This window comes from Lonchura striata, chromosome 5 (genome assembly GCF_046129695.1).
Source record: "Lonchura striata isolate bLonStr1 chromosome 5, bLonStr1.mat, whole genome shotgun sequence".
Classification (NCBI taxonomy): domain Eukaryota; kingdom Metazoa; phylum Chordata; class Aves; order Passeriformes; family Estrildidae; genus Lonchura; species Lonchura striata.
Genome location: NC_134607.1, coordinates 48,977,436 through 48,995,348, shown reverse-complemented (window position 1 = coordinate 48,995,348; position 17,913 = coordinate 48,977,436). Strand labels below are relative to the sequence as shown.

Here is a 17,913-nt window from a genome sequence, read left to right as displayed (position 1 = left end):
AGCATACTACACACTGGTGGAAGGAGAGACAAGCTCCCAGGCCCCAGCCCGGCAAGACACCCCATGTCCCGGCTGGGGACTGCCGTGCTGGGGCAGGGAGGGGCGTACCCCGCAGGCAGAAGCCCAGGGGCGACCGAGGTTGGGTGGGGGCCCAGCAGGGATGCTGGCGGGCGGCCCGCAGCCGAGTCTCGCTGCCCTCCCTCATGCTAGGGAATGCACTTTAAGAACCAGCCGGCCAGACATCTCTCTCACAGCATGCTTTATTTGCAGCGGGGATTCCAGGGCAGCGCGCGTGTCCCGAGCCCCGGGCTCTGCCCGCCCGGCCGGGGTGCGGAAATCCCCGGCCGGCGCTTTGCCCGCAGCCCCAGAGGGAAGCGGCGGCCCAAGGGGCTCCGGGGCTGCCCCTCTCGCCCGAGAAGCGTTTGCAGGAGGGGCCGGGCGCGGGGTGCCGGCACTCATAGCGCCTGGTAGGTCCGTCGGGGCAGCGGCGTCCCGGGCGTCTCCGGCCCCGAGTCGATGCTGGTGCTGGGCGAGAGGGAGTCGGCGTCGCGGAGGGACAGCCCCGGTTCCTCCGCCGGGGAGAGACGGTCCACGATGCTGGAGAGGCAGTCCAGGCTGGACAGGGCGCTGCTCGGGTCGGCGGCGTAGCCTGCGCCGCGCGGAGGACGGGGACACGGGCGCGCGTTACCGCGGGCGCCGCGCTGCCTCCCCGTGCTCGGGGAGCGCGGCTGCCCGGCCCCCTCCGCCCCCGGCCGCGCCGAGCCAGGCTTACCGTGGGGCATCTCCGCGCAGTAGACGGCCTCGAAGCTGCTGCCTCTCGCCGACCAAACGGGGCTGCCACAGTCGGCCTGCAAGACAGCGAGGGGCGAGTGCCGACCCTGCCGCCCCCGCCCAGGGGCCAGCGGGACGCTCCCCGAGAAGGGAAAGGGCCATAAAGGCCGGCGGGGAGGGAGCGAAGCAGCCGCCCCCCATCCAGGCTGCTGGCCCTGGGCAGCGCCTTCCTCCTCTCCCCCAGCCCCAGCCTTACCCCTCTAATGCCGTGCTAAGGGGACAGCAGAAGGGACACTGGGACCCCGGGACCCGGGCGCTGCAGGGTGCCCTCGGGCAGCGCTACGGCCCCCCATGCATCCCCGGAAAGCCCGTGAGATTGCTCAGCGGAAAATCTGGGAAAGGGCCTGTTCTAGGGCAAACCGCCCGCATTTTCCTCAGGTCCGGATGCGTTCGGCCTGTCCCACACCCATGGGACTGGTCCCACGGCGTTGGGCCGAGAGGGACCTGCCCGTGGGCCGACCTGGGGTCCCCACAGCCCTATGGCTCCTGCTTCTGTCTTACCATCCCATCGGAGCAGCTGGAAGTGGGGCTGGTTGGTTCGGAGCAACTCTGTCCCGGCAGGTGATAGTAGTTTTCTACCTGTTCCCTCAAGAGCTCCTGCAGGCTCTCGATGTATCTGATGGCGTTTCTCAGGATCTCTACTTTGGGGAGTCTTTGGTTGGGGTTGGCAGTGGTGCATCTCTTCAGGGTCTCAAAAGCCTGGTTCACTTTCTTCAGCCTCCTCCTCTCCCTCATGGTGGCTGCCTTCCGCCGGTCCATTGTGGTGGATTTCCTTTTGCAGGCTTTGCAAGCCCACATGAGGCAGTGACCAGCTTGGTGGTGGCCAGTGGGAGCTCGGACATGCTCCTCTTCCTCGGAGCAGGCGGGCTCGGGGGGCTCGTGGGCGCTGAAAGGAGGCAAATCCCTGGGCTCAAAATCCTCGGGGAAATCGCCCTCCGGGGAGGAGAGGCAGGAGCTGTCATAGAAGAGTTCGGATGGGGAGAACTTGCAGCTGTCCATCACCTCCATCCCTGCTGCGGAGGCGTCACTACGGAACGGCGGCCACCGGCTCTCGGCGAGGCGCTCCGCAGCGCGCTGGGGCAATTTGCTCCGTAATTAGGGACCCGAGACCAAGTGTCCTTTGGCTGATGCAGGGGGCCCTTATATATACATGGAAAGGGAGGCTGGTCCGCAGCGGCCAGTCTTTATTAGCATATCCCACCACAGCCCCTGCCGGGAGCTGTCTGGGCAGGCCCCCTCCAGTCCCCAGGAGACAATTTGCTCCGCACCGCTCCTTTAGAGCTCCGAGAGATGGGCACTTTTCTAACGAACGACCCCCCAAGCACTGGTTGCGACATCTCCTAATTCCCACCCAAGTCTGTGAATTTGCAGTTTGGTACGGAAAGAGAAAGAGGGGCAGTGGGCGCGCACGAACCGCTTCTCAGTGGCTCCTACAGAGCCCTTCCTCGTCTCGGTGTTCCCATCTCCCGTTTCCCATCACAGGTTTCCGCGGGAGGGACACCTACAGTGTCTACTTGCATATCTTTATTTCCCACAGCCCGTGATCCAGGTCTAACCTGAAAAATTACAGCCTTCTTCTTAGACCTAGGATGTTTTTATTTATCTCGAGGAGCGCTTTGTCCAGTAATTAAAGCTGTGCCACCAACCGCTCAAATATACAAATTGGGGGACAACAATGCACAGCTACTTGTGGCCAGGAGAGACGAGGAGGAGGGAAACCAGATTTTACTGCTGCCGGATTGGATTATAAGGAAAGGTACTCACAAAAAAAAAAAAAAAAAAAAAAAAAAAAAAAAGTGTACGTGTTTGCTCCGAGACAAATCCCCTTCCCATTCTTTCTCCTTCTCTTGTGACCTGGAGCTGCTAGGGACACAACAGTCAAGCAGTGCCTTGGGCTTGCTAATTTTCTGCTTTCAGGCAAACTTGTACCGTTACAGATGCGTCCCAGCTGCCAGTGCAACAAACCCCTCCTGGAAGTGTAAAATTTCTAACCCCGCAATCCCTAAGTAACTTTACACAAGGGGACAAAAGCCTTGCAGAGCCCCAGCCGCGGCAGTAGCCGAGTGGGGCGGTGCAAGGGTCATTAGAGTGGTAATGAAGCCATTTAACAGGCATTTGCTAGCGCGCAGGAATCCTTTGCTTTCATCCAGGTGGCTTTTGTAGCTGAAGATAATATTATGAGAAGGCAAAGGAAACCTTCCCTACCTGGGAATAAAATTATGTGACCTAGGCTAATTCAAACGGAGACCCAGCAGCGGTTCAAATGCAACGGAGCCGGTTTGTGTGCCCAGGAAAAAGGCACCTCCAGCTAGCCTCTCTTCAGGAAGATGTGATGTGGTGACACGGTGAGCCGCTTGTCTCCAGGAGATGCTGATCAAGTTAGCAAGGCCGGTAGGGAAGTATTTCCTGAGAGAGATGCCCTGTGGCAGGGCACACCGCCGGGAAGCCCTCCGATCCGCAGGAGCAAGGCGAAGAGAGGCAAGCAGCTCGGCCTGTGCTGGGGCTGGAGGGAACCCACCCTTGTTTCCCCACTACCACCCCCCCTGAGCCCCCAAAGGCGGATATCTACTCTTAGGCAAAAGTTTTTTCTTAAAAGCAACCATGAACATACCCTTCTTCCTATGAAAGGATGCAAAATTATCTAAAAGCTGGGGAAGGCTACATCTGCACTGCTTTGGTTTATTTGGGGCCATAAACACGGGGAACCCCCTTTGAAATGAATACTGTACGAAAAGCAGGGAGTTGATAAAGGAGTAAAGTTACAGAATGGGAAAGCTCAGAATTTCAGGCTTCTGCCGCTCTGAGGTACAGGTTGCTGTTTTGTTGGGCCACATCTGAAACAGGACAGCTCCCTATTGTTTTCCTACGACAGCATCAGTCAGGAGAGGTTCTGCTCAGCAGTAACTTGAACTCTTCACTGGGCTGTGGCGTGCACACACACACACACACACACAATTTCATTTACCGCGTTTGTGCTGGCTAAAATAGACCTGTTTACATATTTATGCTTCGTGCACAAATAAACTTGATATTTAAGTGCCGGTTGCAGTTCCGATCACCTTTCTATGTTGGTGCATGCTTGGATTCTCTCCAAACATGCACTGCAGATCTCCCGGTGCATAACGCCAAGCCCATCAGTCCCGCTCTCCTGGCATACACAGTGCACAAATTTGACTCTTAACTCAGAGGAGCTGAAGCTGTTAAAAAACGTGCTTTCCCCAAAAAGTATTCGAAGAGCTGGAAAAAATTATTTCCTTTTTCCTTGAATGTTTTTGGGGAAATTGAAGAAACCATAGCCTGTCACTCAGGAAGAAAAAAAAAAAAATCAGTAATTAGTATCCCTTAAGGAGACCCCGGCTCCTCTGGTAAAGTGATCTCAAAACAAATTTGCAAAAATGCAGTAGGCGAGTGGAACTAAAGAAAGGGGGGAGAAAACACGGACTACAAGGTTGGCTAATGAGGCTGCTGGCGAAGGGCGAGGTGGGGGGAGGGGGAGGATAGTGCTGCATTTCAGTAGGCTCAAGTCTGGAAAGCAGGAGCAGCCTTAGCATCAGATACTGTCTGCTCCTGTGGACTGCTAGAGAGAAAGTGGTGAACGTGTCATGATCCTTTTAAATAGTGTTCCTCACCCCAGCCCTCTCCACTCCTCAGGAATCGTTGTGCCGCTCTATTCCTGGAGGGATTCCAGCCCCTGGGGGCACCGTTTGAAGAGTGTGCCATCTTTTCCCAAGTCACACGCCTTTCTATTTCAGAGAAGAAAATCCTACCGAAACCATAAGTCACCGGACTGAGGGGGTGAGAGGTGTTTGAGGCACCTCAGCCCCGGCCTTCCGGAGCGCCTTTACGCTGTGCCCGGCCCGGGCCCCCACGGAGCGCACACGCGGGCGGCGAGAGCGCGGAACTTCACGGTGCCGAGCCGCTCCGCCTCCGCGGGCGCTGGGAGCGGCAGCGAGTGCTCCGCCGTGATGCCCCAACAACAAAATCGTTTCCCAGTCGGGCTGGTGGGGCCGGGCGCTTCCAGCCGTGTGAGAAACGTTTGGTTCCCCCCAGTGCTGGGAACTGTGCGCACCTAAGTAAACACATTAGTACCTGCCAGAGGGAATTGTATAGAGGACAGCTGAAGAAGGCATTGGCCTCTGATGGCTCCCCGGGACTCCCAGGAGAGATCAAAGGGACACGAGGGAGTTTTTAGCAGCCTTGAGACTGGGAAAAGTTGCTAGTTCCTGCTATCGGAGGGGCATCCCAGCGAGCACATGGTTCAATTATTCAGCCTCCTCCCTCCCTGCCCCCTACACCATCCCTAGCTCGTTCTCCACAGAAAGACGGAAACTGTGGAAAAATCGTACATGGTCCCCAAAGCACCAGTGGTCCACGCAGGAATTTTCCTGTGAAAATAGTTGCTGTGTCGCCTTTTGACCGCCTTGACCCCGAGCTCAGAGAATGAGCTAAGCCTGCTGCTGGCTATCCGCTTCCCATATAAAAGCCGAAACCAACCAACCAAAAAAAAACCAATAAAACAAAAAACAAACAAACAAACAAACAAAAAACCCAACAACAAAAATACAAAAAGAAAAGCCTCAATCTGAAAACCAGGCTTTAAACCCTCGGTCGCGTCACTTCAGAGGAAAGCGGTGTCAACGCGGCAGCACTGCAGACAGGCACTCCATTCCCCCCTTTCCCCGCCTTCCTCCCATCGTTCCCGGCCCTGCAGGCACCTCGGGCGGGCGGCAGGGCTGTGCCACGCCGGGCCGGGCACCCCGCACCGCGGGCCGGCGGAGCCCCGCATCCCTCCGCTCCTGAGGGAATGAGCAGGTGGTTGATTCCCAGGGGAGCGGAACAGGTAGAGGCGAGGGAGGCTGTGTTGAGAGTGGGATTTCCAGCCCGCAGAGGGGAGGAGGGAGCGGCAGGGGCACTTGCAATTGCGTAAAAACTTCGATGACTTTGTGCGTGGTCCCTCCGGAAAAAGACTTAATTAAATCGCAAACCTCTCGTCTTTACCCAGTTACTGCCCTTTGATTTTGTGATTCCAGGCCCCTGTTTGCTTTGGCTGGGGACTTAAGTAAAGATTATCGTTATTAATATCTAACACAAACATTTTAATTGCAAACACACTGACGACCTTCACTGGGAAGCCCGGCATGTCAGCTGCAGCCGCGGGGGTCACGGAGAGTCTCTTCGGGAGGTATTTTCTTTATTTAATGAAAAAACTCTCCTTTAGGCAAACTTATTCCAAACAATCGCTCAAGTTACCCTGCTGCTGGAGGAGACGCTGCCGTGGGGGTCCTGCCGGGCGGACGGGCGGATTGTTGAGGCGATTGCCCGGCTGCGGGTAAACCTGACAGTCGTCTGCCCCGGTGTGGGCGCGACACTGTGGCTTTGAGGGGTGGCTCAGCCCGGCTCCTGCCCTGCTGCGGGCAGCGGGGCTCGCGGGGCTCGGATCGCCGTGTGAACGGTGTGTAGCCCTTCCCGCGGACTCGGCGGGGTTTGAAACCACTTAGGAAGGAAGTCGACGGGCTGCTAGCCCGATCTGAAATAGTCTCTTACTGGGCAAGTGCCTTTGCCATAGAAGCGAGCTGCACCGTCTCCTCTCCCGTGCCAGGTCTCAGAGGTGGCACGAAGGGCCCCGCGCTCCCGACGCGCCGCTTTCGGAAAGAGTCCGAGCGTTCCCCGAGGCAACGGGGTTTAATTTGAAAGGAGGAAAAAAAATGGGGAACGTATTGCATCACTGTGCCCACCACACTGTCCCGCCGCAATTGGTCCTTGCAAGGGAGTATCCCGTTAGAGAGCAATTAGAGGTAGTACATGAAGGGTTTAAAAACCCGGCTACGGCGGCGCAGAAAGGGTGGCAGGAAGGCTCTACCCAGAGCTTCCACTTCAGACGGGTGTAACCGTGCCCCAGATGGCCAGAAAGAGTGGAACCTTCCCGAAACACGACTGTGACCTTTAAAAACACAGAAACAAAGAATAAATCAAGGGCTAAAGTTGGCGAGGAAACCGCACGCAGGTAGAGAGTGTCCTCTGCTTGTGCAGGCTGTCCGGAGAGCCCTGTGTGTGTGCTAGGGGCAGAACGCTCTGTTCCCTGGTGGTCGCCCCTTCCCGGGGGTACAATCTATTACAAACCGTAACGCTCTGACTGTGAGCAGCTCCGTTTCACCATCCTCAGAGAGGCTGTGTTTTTTTACATCACTGAGTGAAAGGCTTCATGTGCTGTTAACCCCCCCACCCCCAAACCCTTTCGGTCGCTTAACTCTTTCCTTCCTGAAGGACCCCATTCCCTTCTCCCTCAGGCTCAAGGAAGTCAAGGGGAGTTACCTTTCCTGGGAAGAAACTACAGCTCTCTCCAGCCCCAGAGGGAGCGGACTCCTGTCACGGCCAGTTGCTGCCCCGTTAGTGCAGCAGGCCCGTCAGTTTTGCCACAGACAAGCCCTGCGTTCAAGTCCTCGGTGCCGAGAGAAGGTGAGACGCACTGAGCCTCTCCCAGCTCACAGACCGGGGCAGGAGGTCGGGGGGGGGGGGGGGGGGGGAGGGGGGGCGGTGGGAGGACGACGGGCGCGGGTATCTTCTTTCATGGTCTTCTTTCATGTCCCGTTTCAACCCTCACCTTCCACGTGCAGGGCAATGCCGGCGAAGCATGCTTGCGCGGCACTGTTGAAAATTTTAGGGAGCAGAATCGCTTTCCAGGGGGACGTGTGTTCCGCAAGCACGGTGAGGAACGGGGATGCGGAGCGCTGCGGGCGGACAGAGACGCGGCGGGTCCTGTCCCTACACCCACCCGTGCCCGCCCGGCTTTCCCGAGAGCCCGCGAAAACACGGGTGATTCACACCGCGGGTGCAGCTCTAAAGGGGAAACCTTGGAGGCGTAAACGAAGGAAAAATCTGTCCCATGTCTGTCCCGAAAAATCTGACCCTCCAGCCAAAGGAGTCGTGCTTCTGCTACATGGTTCTGACTCTTTAGGCCTTCACTCACTAAAGTCAGTGGCATCGGGTTATTTATGAAATTAAGAGGACGGGAGGAAAACACTGTAACACAAAGAGCTTTATTTTACAACCCAAGAAATCCATCTGTTCTTATATACAATATCACATTCCACCATTTAAATATATATGTTATGTTTACAAAAGAAAAGACAGTACTGAAATTATTTACAGGAACGAAATGAGGCGGGGACTCCTTAAATATGACTCACACGCAATGCAACCAAGAGCTTCTCTCAGACAGGAATGAACTTCCCGGTGAGTCTCAGACAAAGCGGATCACCGGTACACAGGTAAGTATCTTAAATTAAAAAAAAAAAAAAAAGAAAAAAAAAAAAGAAAAAGAAAAAAAAAGACAGAAAAAAGAAGAGTGGTTTTTGCAACACAATTTAAAGAAAACAAAACTCGGGAAAAAAAAAAAGGCAAGGGAGAAGTCTGTCTGGCTCGAGTCCGTGGGAGCCATTTTCTTTGGGGTAGGTGTACCTTAATTCGATCTTAAAAAGGGCCCTGCTTAGGCTTTCCACTGTGTGAATTTGCTTCATTACTTGGTTTAGAGGAGAGAGGGTGGAGGCTCCATCTCCGTTAAATATACTACCATAAAACCGGGTTTATTTCTCCACCGCTTCCTCCGCGCTGGGCAGTTTGGGATCGTCGGAAGAAATACTGTCTACTATTGAAGAGAGGCAGCGAAGGCTGCTGGAGGCCGACGACTCGACAACGGAGACTCCTGCTCAACGAGAGAAAAGGCATTAAAGAGCAGACTCTCCGGCTGCCGGAGAGCCCGGGCAGAGGGAGGGTGAGAGCCGGGCCGCTGGGAGCGCGGCCGTCGTGGCGGGGGAAGGGGCCGGGGCGGCGGGCGAGCAGGGCCGGCAGGGAGGCGAGCGGGGCCCGCGGGGCGAGTTACCTTCTTTGGGGCTGACTCCTAGGGCTCGGGAATGGTCAGAAACGCTTTGCCAGTCGGAGCTGCAGGTGCTCAGGAAGTCCGAACTGGGGATCTGCGGCACACGGGCGGGAGCGGGGAGACACGGAGAGAGGACGGGTATTAGCGGGGCGGCCGCGGCTCCCCGGAGGGCCGGCAGGTTCCCGAGGAGCGCCCTCCGCGCCCGCCAGCCCTCCCGGCCCCCGCAGCGGCCCTGCCGTGCAGGAGGAGGAGGGAGGGCACGGGCGCGGCGGCGCTGCCGTGGCGGCGGAGGGGCCAAGCGGCCGTGCTTACATTTCCCTGCTTGGGGCTGAAGCTGAAGGGGTCTCCCCCAATCTCCTGCATTTTCTCCTGCTGATCCAGCCTGTGCAAGAGGTCCTGCAGCCTCTCGATGTAGCTGATGGCGCTCCTCAGTATCTCCACCTTGGGCAGCCTCTGGTTGGGGTTCGCCACAGTCCGCCTTTTCAGAGCCTCGAAGGCTTCGTTGATCTTCTTCAGCCTTCTCCTCTCCCGCAGGGTGGCCGCTTTCCGTCTGTCCGTAGGGGCCGACTTTCTCTTGCAAGTTTTACAAGCCCAGATCAAACACTGTCCGGGGAAGTGAGGGGGTTGTAGTCCCGGGGGTGCCAGCACATGCTCCTCTCCGCTGCTGTCACTGCCGGCCTCTGGCTGCATTTGGTCCTGACATGGAGACAAGGTGCCATCGCTGCCGGGGTACAGCGGGGATCCCTCAGACATCTCCAGCTGCTGCAGGGCTCCATTCTCCCCATCCAAGTAGAAGAAATAGGAGCCAGTTTCAAAAAGGTCCATCATGCTGTCCCTGGGCCCCTCTGCCTGCTTGAGTTGGGTGGCAATCTCAAAAACACCCCGAGGAACAACCCAGATGGAATTTAATTAGTGCAGTGACATAAGTCCCCCCTGCTTTATATAGGAGCTGCTGAAACCCTATCCAACTTTTAGCTGTCGTGGTGTATCACCCTCCAAAACTGATTCCAGTCAGTCTCCCGGGCGCTGTCCTGAGAATATCTCCTGTTTAAATGGGGGAGGGGGGACACGAGAGGTGGGAGACAAATTAGAAAAAAAAATTAAAACAAACAAATAAATAAAAACAAAACAAACCCCCAAAAAAACCCGAAAACAAGTGAAAAAAAAAAAAGTACAACCCAACTTCGCACCTCCCCCGAGCTGCCGTGGGTGCGGGGCGCAGCGAGGTGGGGGCTCGGGAGCAGCGTCTGGGCACGGCTGGAGCACAAAGGCGCGGGGCTGCGCACGGAGCCCTTCCCCAGCCCACCGCACACCCCCGGCGCACGCTCCCCGCCCGGGGCTAAGTATAGATGGAAAAGGAGAGATTTCAAAGGCAGCCATCACTTTCCAAATAGACGGGTTAATATTTTCGGTAGAAGCCCCTGCTATTTCCATCCCCCCCGCCACCTTCCCCTTGCAGCATGCCATTCCTGTGACCCAAGCCACCCGGGCCAGCCCAAGGTTAGGAGCCAAGCTCGCTGCTCCTCCACACACACGGGGAAGGTTGCCAAGGCAGAGCTGTGCTGCGATGATGAGGCACCCACAGATAGTGGACCTCGGCTTAGCCTTTCAGTGTGAACTTTCCCACGTTGCCCATGAGGTGACAGGAGTGATTCCAGGTGACTGGGTTACAGTGTGATGGGGCTCGCTGGACAGCCCTTGTCCTTGACACTGTTTAGGGCAAGCAAAGCCCAGGCATATGGCGTAATTGAAGCTTAATCCCTTGGGGCTGGCAGGGTATAGAGAGCTTCCTAGACACAGAGACAGAAATGGAGCTTGTGACCACTCTCTGTTAGCTTATACTGTAATGTCACATCGTATCTGGAACTGTCTCACATAATGAAAGAGAATTGGGAAAATGACCTCTGCCTTTTTTCCTGCACTGCCTTGTGTTCTCTAAATAGCATGTAATGTCTTTATGTTTATGTAAATATGTATATGTGTAGAATGCTTATGCGACCCTGTCTATATGCCCGCACACATGCATGTGTACGTATATTTATGTGGATAAGTAAGTATATTCCTGTGTGTTTATGTATATACATGTGTGTAAGCTTTTTATAGAAACAATTATACATGAAGATGAAGCACCTGCAATGGTCTCATAGCTCTCAAATATAGCTCCAAACTTCAGTTTTCTGAAGGCAAGTGTGGTGGTATTGTTAATTTCTCTAAAGCTACAATGAAATTAACAATTGACTTGACTGTTTCTCCGAAACTGCAAACCAATTTTTTGAAGTACAAAAATCTTTAATGCTAAGAGTAGTTGTGGTTTTGTTTTCACCACATCAGTGTTGTTGGCATGGATCTCATTTCTGCTTTAATGAGGCAGAATGATATCCAGTTTTGGATGAGACAGAGAAATTCAGACTGTTCTCAGCAAAACTAATTTTAATACTATTCCACCATTGAGGTTTTTTCCCTCTTCAGATTAAAGAAATAGTAGTCTGGTAGTTAAGGCACTGAATATAAGAAACAGCTTCTCAATTTCCATGTTCTGCAACTGGCTTTCTCTTTGACCTTTGGCCAGTCACTTACTTTTCCTGTGATTTAATTTTCCACCTTTAAAGAGGGATATAATATTGACCTTTGCCCATCCGTTGTGTCTCTGATTTAATTTGCTGACTATCCATGGAAAAGCTACTCCTTTACATGCTTTTGGGTATTACAGGGGTCTTTGTCCCATAGCATTAGTAATGATAGTAATAAAAAACCCCAAAGCAGCAACAACAAAATACAACCAACCAAACACAAAAAACACAACCCCCCCCCCGCAACAAACAAAAAACCCCAAACTCCACAAACCAAAAGTGCATGATTGTTTATTTTTTATCACATTTACTATGCTAATTTTTTTTTTTTTTTTCATTTTAATCTTTTGTTTCTTCAATACTACCCTGGGAATGTTTGGAACAAGACAGACAAGATCAGTCAACTGGTAAGGTGCACAAAAGAAAATTTAGTTTAAGGGATAGAGATAATTACCAAATTGTTGTTGTCCTTTCAAGAGCTTTAAGTGGACTCAGCAGGTTGGGAAACTGTAAGTCTAGGAGCCAGATGCTCCTGCTGCTTTCAACAGATTTTTTTTTAAACAGGAAACAAAATATGTTCTTTCTTCCCAGCACTTAGTGGTAGAGTAAACAGATTCAGTTCCTCACAGTGATGTGGGCACAACATAATTAGTCCCTTGTAGGAATAACGGATAGGAGCAAAACTCCTAACAACTATAAATAAATATTCATTTGAATAAAAATTATCAGTTTTCCCATCATATAAGAAACTTGAATTTTGCTGCATTTCCCATTCCAGCTCCTTGGTTTATGTAACACAACTACCAAACTGCCCTAGCACATATGAATAGAATATTCTCAGAAATATTCTCCATTACAAAACTGAATCAAGTGGAGGATTCAAAAGTTGGTATGGACCTTTTTTACTCTTCATGCTTTGTATTCCTTATCATGTTAGATATAAGCACAAAGACATAAGAGGAAATAAAAGCATGTGAATAAGAGCAAGTGGACATAGAACTGAAAGGAGGATTACTGCTGAAGACTGCTTGTAATTTCTGTTGCCTTGGTAGAACTTCACAGAAAAATTTACTCTGAAGCTAGTTTTTATTCAATTGTTCATGCTTTTGTGCATGGTAGCTCTACTGAAAATATACTTTCAAGCTATTTATACAAGTAAAACTCTGATTCATTGTATTTTGTCTACAAGGTCTATTATCTTTACCAAAGAAGTATTTCAGAAAGTCAGTGACTTGTAAATTCAATGAATGGTCAGGATGACCAAATACAAGAAAGATGCATGGCATTTTAAGTCACATCTTGCCGCCAGGAGTTAGACCCCTCTAAATTCACTTTGTGACATACAGTTTTTCTAGATAACTGTGGTTGATAAGCCTGGAATGGCCTGGGTCACTCCTGACACCTTAAGGCTTAAGCAGAAATTTAGTCCAGAACTATTAAGAAGTATTTTGTCAGCTAGGACTTACTTAACACTTTATACCATTCCATGTATCTCCTTTTTCTCCTTCACTCTTCTCAAGACTCTTCCAGCCGCAGGCACAGTGCATTTTAAATCTTTGATCTCTTTGACACTTCATTGCAGTGGTGTTGGTAATCGGTGAGGCTCTGTCACATCCATTCCTGTGGGTCACTGTGAAAGGGCACCTTGGTGAAGGCGAAATTTTCAGGCCTAGTTATAGCCCTGTTCTACTCATATAATACCTGATTTGAGGGATAGCTAGATACTTTGGCTACCAGGGTAATGATTCTTAAATGACTTCTGGTAGATTTATGAGGTGCAGGTTACCAGTGTTGGTCCAACTGCAGGCATACTGGGGCTCTCAGAATTTTTCTGCACTTTAGAAATTGAAATCTTTCTAGTTACATTCTCACTCTCCTCTTCTTCCTTTTTACACTCATGTTCAACAGCTTCTTTCTTAGCAGAAACTTTCAGTATTTTATTGTTAATACAAGATGTTGTTCTTCTGCCTTGGCCTTTTCAAACAATATATATTCTTCTAAATGTGTTTTTGAAATCCCTCTAACATTTGACTTTATATCTTCTACTGATTGCTATTTCCAACATATTTTTTCTTTTCCCCACAGGAAAAATAACACCTTTTAAAATTGTAACATTTTTAATCGAATTTCTTAACAGAAAAAAATTGCTCTCTTCATTACTCTAGCCGGGCAACCACTTAGAGTACTGACAACCTCTTTGCTACTGAAAACCTCTAGGCTATTGCTCTTTTTGTGTTCTCTGTCAATTCCAGTTCACACAGGCTTTCTCACCTGAGTCAGGTAGGTTGTTCAGGTAAGGGTAGGTGGTGTTTCTAGAAATATGTGCTACTGCCCATGTTTTGCCATCACTAGTAGCCTGTGTAGTGATAGTTGGGACACCAGTCTAAGTTGTTAACAGGGTTAATTGCCTGTCATTCCTCATGATGTGCCACTAGGTACATTCAGATCCTCACAAAGGATATGTTTACATTCTCATTTCACTTTGTCAGGAATGCCTTTGTCAAGGAAATCTCTGACCAGCCCTGGCTTACTACACTTTCCATTCTCTTTACAGGGTGCTCTCGAGGGTGTGTCATCTGGGCTCTGTTCATGAAAAACTAAGCGGTAAGGCACCCTGAAATGTTAAAGGGATGCTGGGTCTTCAGCACTGCCGGGTTTGACAGATCTGTACCTGGCTCTCCTATATGATCCGCTGACATTTGTAGCCACAGTTCTTAGGGTACAACTAGAGAAGTGTGATTTGCTGCTGAAATAGAATATTATGCCAAGGATTGCAAATAGAGGATTAGAAACTTCATCCCTCCTTTCCCTTCAGAAGGATATTTTAGGCATCTGCTTCATAGGATGTTTGAAATGGCTGACAGATGTGTAAGGGGAGAGTTGGCACACCAAAGATTGGTTGTCTGTTAAAAAGCATGCATCTATTCCTGAATCTACAAAATATTACAGAAATGTTTGGTAGAGATTAGAGATTTTCTGTGAGTTTTCTTCAAAGTTTGGGCAGTGGAGGCTCTACAAGGGACAGCATTATTTATGCTAACAAAGACCTATGGGAAATTTAAGCAAAGAGAATCTTTCTGACATTCCCAGAAGTAATAATAGTATTAATTCCTGTTGCTGGAACAAAGTGTGTCAAGCTTCATGGCATGTGGTATGTAGCAGCACTTCTTATCTGAATTTCATTATCTCTTCTTGCCTTAAAATGAATTTCACAGGGGTCTGTAGAAATAATATAGCCCAGCTTTAATTCTTGATTTTAATTTTTATATGATATTAGACTTACCTGACTTTTGTTTACCTATAATTTTTTGTTCACTTGACCCTACTCAAATTTTGCTCGTCCAAGGATTTGATATTATTTGCATATCCACAATATCACATGCATTCTCACTGGAGATTTAGGAACTGACAAGAGGAAGTATTTGTACTGTACATGCCAGTGTTCATATATAAGTATGTGACACTAAAGAATTTAAAAGCACATGGTAGGAACCATCCCTCAAACGTCAATTTTACAAATAAGGTAGTGAACAGTGTGCTCTGGAGCTGAGGAGCCAGAAAGGCAGAGACCTGGAAAAGACAACTGTGCATAGATTTACAGTCTTTGTAGGGGAAAGTTTAAAAATTCTTATTCACAGAGGTCTCATCTGTATAGCTGTTCGAAATTATTGCTGTTTGCCTTTGATTGGATATGGACTTTAGTGTTCATATCAGTTACAGTCCTGTTAGTATCTGAGAGGTGCAACCTTGCTAACTAAACAGACTTCTCCAGTTCAATATGGTAAGATAGGGTTTCATTGCAGCTCTCATGTTGGCCAGTTATGAGACACAGTTCTAAATGGCAGATGCTTTAATGCCTGTGTCAGGGTCTACAGTGACAAATAGTCACCACTGCACAAACACATTTATTTTACTACAAGACGTTTTCCTGGGGAGGAGGGAGTACCTATCAGAAACTGGAGGCCCATTGCACTGTTGCTGGCTGGGACAAGCATTTTCCATGGTTCTATCCACAAGCAGGGATTTCTTGCAGGAAGAAGGGGAGTAATAATGACAGATGTCTTCTAATTGTGATTAGGCAAACACAGGGAACATGAAATTGGCATAAGTAAAAGACACATTATATGTTGTGCAATCACTTGTTGTTGTCATGTATTCTGTAGTGAGGTGAAAGGCTATTTTTACAGTATATGCTGATTTGTCTGTTTACACTACAGACTGTTGGAAGCGTAAAATGCATTTTCACACCATGTTGTTTCCGAACATGATGACTGTGACATCTAAACCTAATCTCTGTCCAAAGGGCAATAGTCAAACCATAATTCTAAAAGTGAAAGGGAGAAAAGGGTATGTGAAGAGCAAGTTTCTGCATCCAGCACAGGCTGATCACATCCCTGCTATGTACAAAAAAAAGAGTTTGGTGCTCAGACTGTGGAAAAGTGACAGCTCACTGTTCTGGGCCTCTCATAAGGGATTTTTGAAGAGCCATGGACCTTCATGACAGTGGCTTGGGGGGTGGAAGCTGTGGAGATGCACTAAGGGTAATGAATGTAGGCAAGTCTTTCCCTAGCAATAACATAAGGATTGTTTAAAACAGCAAATCACAAAACCATTATTAAATGATGATGCCAAATTATTCACTTTCAAAAAAAAAAAAATAGCTGCTGTTTTTGGAAAATAGTAGCTATTGAGATAAAGTCATCTGGAAAGAAATTTGCACTGTATTAAATAGCAGTAATGACCTTGAATATTGTATCCTGTTGTTACGGAAACTTGTTGCACAGCTGCAAAACTGTTTTGGGCTGTGAAGGTCACTCTGTTATTCATCTATGTGACATTTAAGACACATGCTTATATACAAGGTTGGTTACCTGTGATCTGCCACTCCAAGAAATACAGAGGTCTATACTGTACTCCTTTGCCTCTGTATTCTGTTCGTGTCTCATAATTTCACTTACTAAGTTCTGCATGCTTATACACTAAGATTTTATTTACTTTGGTATTCCTGAAGGCTCAAAAACTCCTAAAGTACACTGGAATCTAAACGTTTTCACATAGTTTCTTGAATGTGCTGTGTGTATGTGGCACAAAGGTAAATCTGCAAACCTATTTCTCGAGATTTTTGATGTAATTAAATGGCCCTGATGACTGCTTCTGTGCCATGTTAAAACATCTTGGTGATGTTCCAAAATCCAAAGCAGTCTAATGGTTTCTTCTAAAAGAGAACATGACATTTCTCAAGGTATGGAAAGAACCTTGGCTGAGCTGATACGCTTCCTTCCCCGTGCAGTTCATCTGGCACATACAAACAAAGACAGGAATGGAAGTGGGAGAGCATTCAGAGATTCTATATGACAAAATGGGTCTTACTCTTTTCATTCTAATCAGATTTAAAAAAAACATGCTGAAAACCTGATTGTATTTCATATTTCTCCAGACTATTTTGGACAATATTTCAGGGAAACTGCTCAGACTAAAAGATTGCCAGATACCCTCTTGGCCTGCAAAAAATCATCCAAAATAAGGCTTCACCTGAATTAATGTAAGCATGTGGATTTTTGGAGAAAGTGTATTGATTGTGTTTTTTGAGGAAATTATTTGAAAATTAAACACTGAGGAAAAATTTAGAAGAAATATAATCTATTCTGATTAGATAAACAATCCCTGCAAAAGTAATCCTAGATCTGTTTTTTGAAAGTGGTAACTGACAACTTATATCTATACTTAGAGAAAGGAGTGAGAAATATTTTTTTTTGTGAAGTGTAAACCAGCTGGATAATAACAGAATCTGTCAACCTGTAGTGTCATTATTTCTGAACAACATTCATGTATTAGAGCAGCCTAATACAACTGTTTTCCTGGAAGTGTAAGCTTTTAATTTATTACTTTGAAGTATTATTGACTACTATAATAACTAAGAAATAGGATGTACTAAAGTTATTGTGCACAAGCAGTTCCTAAATAAACTCACATATCCAATAATAAATTAATTCTATTTTGAGAGGTCCATTCATAGTGGCCTAGTCATGCTCTGTTCAATGGGAGCTGCTGAGTACTTTGGACTTCTAAAAAACTCACTGTATAAATGACGTGAGATTCAATCTTTTGTCATCTTTTAGGCTGCAAAATCCATCCTGCACAGTATACAACCCTCAAGAACATTGTGGTAAAGAAACTGACATTATAAGAAGCCTTAGAGACAATTTTCCTACATTTTTTTTTCCCAAGGAAATCACTTTTCATTGGTACAAAAGAATTAGAAATCAGCATCCAAGGTTTCAATGTCATTAATGAAGAATTACCAAGAAAGATTGCCCATGAATTAAGAAATAGAATTACTTGAATTTCTTTTGAATAAGAGAGCCCTCTGAAGGTTCTGGATTACTAGGATTGCTCCATTTGGATCCAAAAAATCATGTCAATTTACAGAAAGGCTGAATATATATATATATATATATATATATATATAGTCTATCTGTAAATGACTGTATATATAGACTATATATAGTCTTTCCCTAAATGACTATATCTATAAACTTTCTGTAATATATATAGTCTTTCTTGATCACCTATATATATACAGCTGGACCAAGACTATATATATACATATATACAGTCTTGATCCAGCTGATGCTA

At 48.3% G+C, this 17,913-nt stretch overlaps 2 protein-coding genes across 2 annotated transcripts; both read right to left on the bottom strand.

Annotated features, from left to right (window-relative positions):
- Window positions 1-455: 455 nt before the first annotated feature.
- MYF5 (myogenic factor 5) lies at window positions 456-1,931 on the bottom strand. Its single transcript, XM_021528074.3, has 3 exons — window positions 1,333-1,931; window positions 773-848; window positions 456-649 (listed from the first exon to the last, which is right to left on the bottom strand). The coding sequence occupies exons 1-3, from the start codon at window positions 1,837-1,839 to the stop codon at window positions 456-458; spliced, it is 777 nt and encodes a 258-aa protein (XP_021383749.1). The 5' UTR covers window positions 1,840-1,931.
- A 6,483-nt stretch (window positions 1,932-8,414) lies between these two features.
- MYF6 (myogenic factor 6) lies at window positions 8,415-9,600 on the bottom strand. Its single transcript, XM_021528075.2, has 3 exons — window positions 9,020-9,600; window positions 8,711-8,801; window positions 8,415-8,533 (listed from the first exon to the last, which is right to left on the bottom strand). Exons 1-3 carry the CDS (start codon window positions 9,533-9,535, stop codon window positions 8,415-8,417), a joined length of 726 nt encoding a protein of 241 aa, XP_021383750.2. The 5' UTR covers window positions 9,536-9,600.
- Window positions 9,601-17,913: the final 8,313 nt, after the last annotated feature.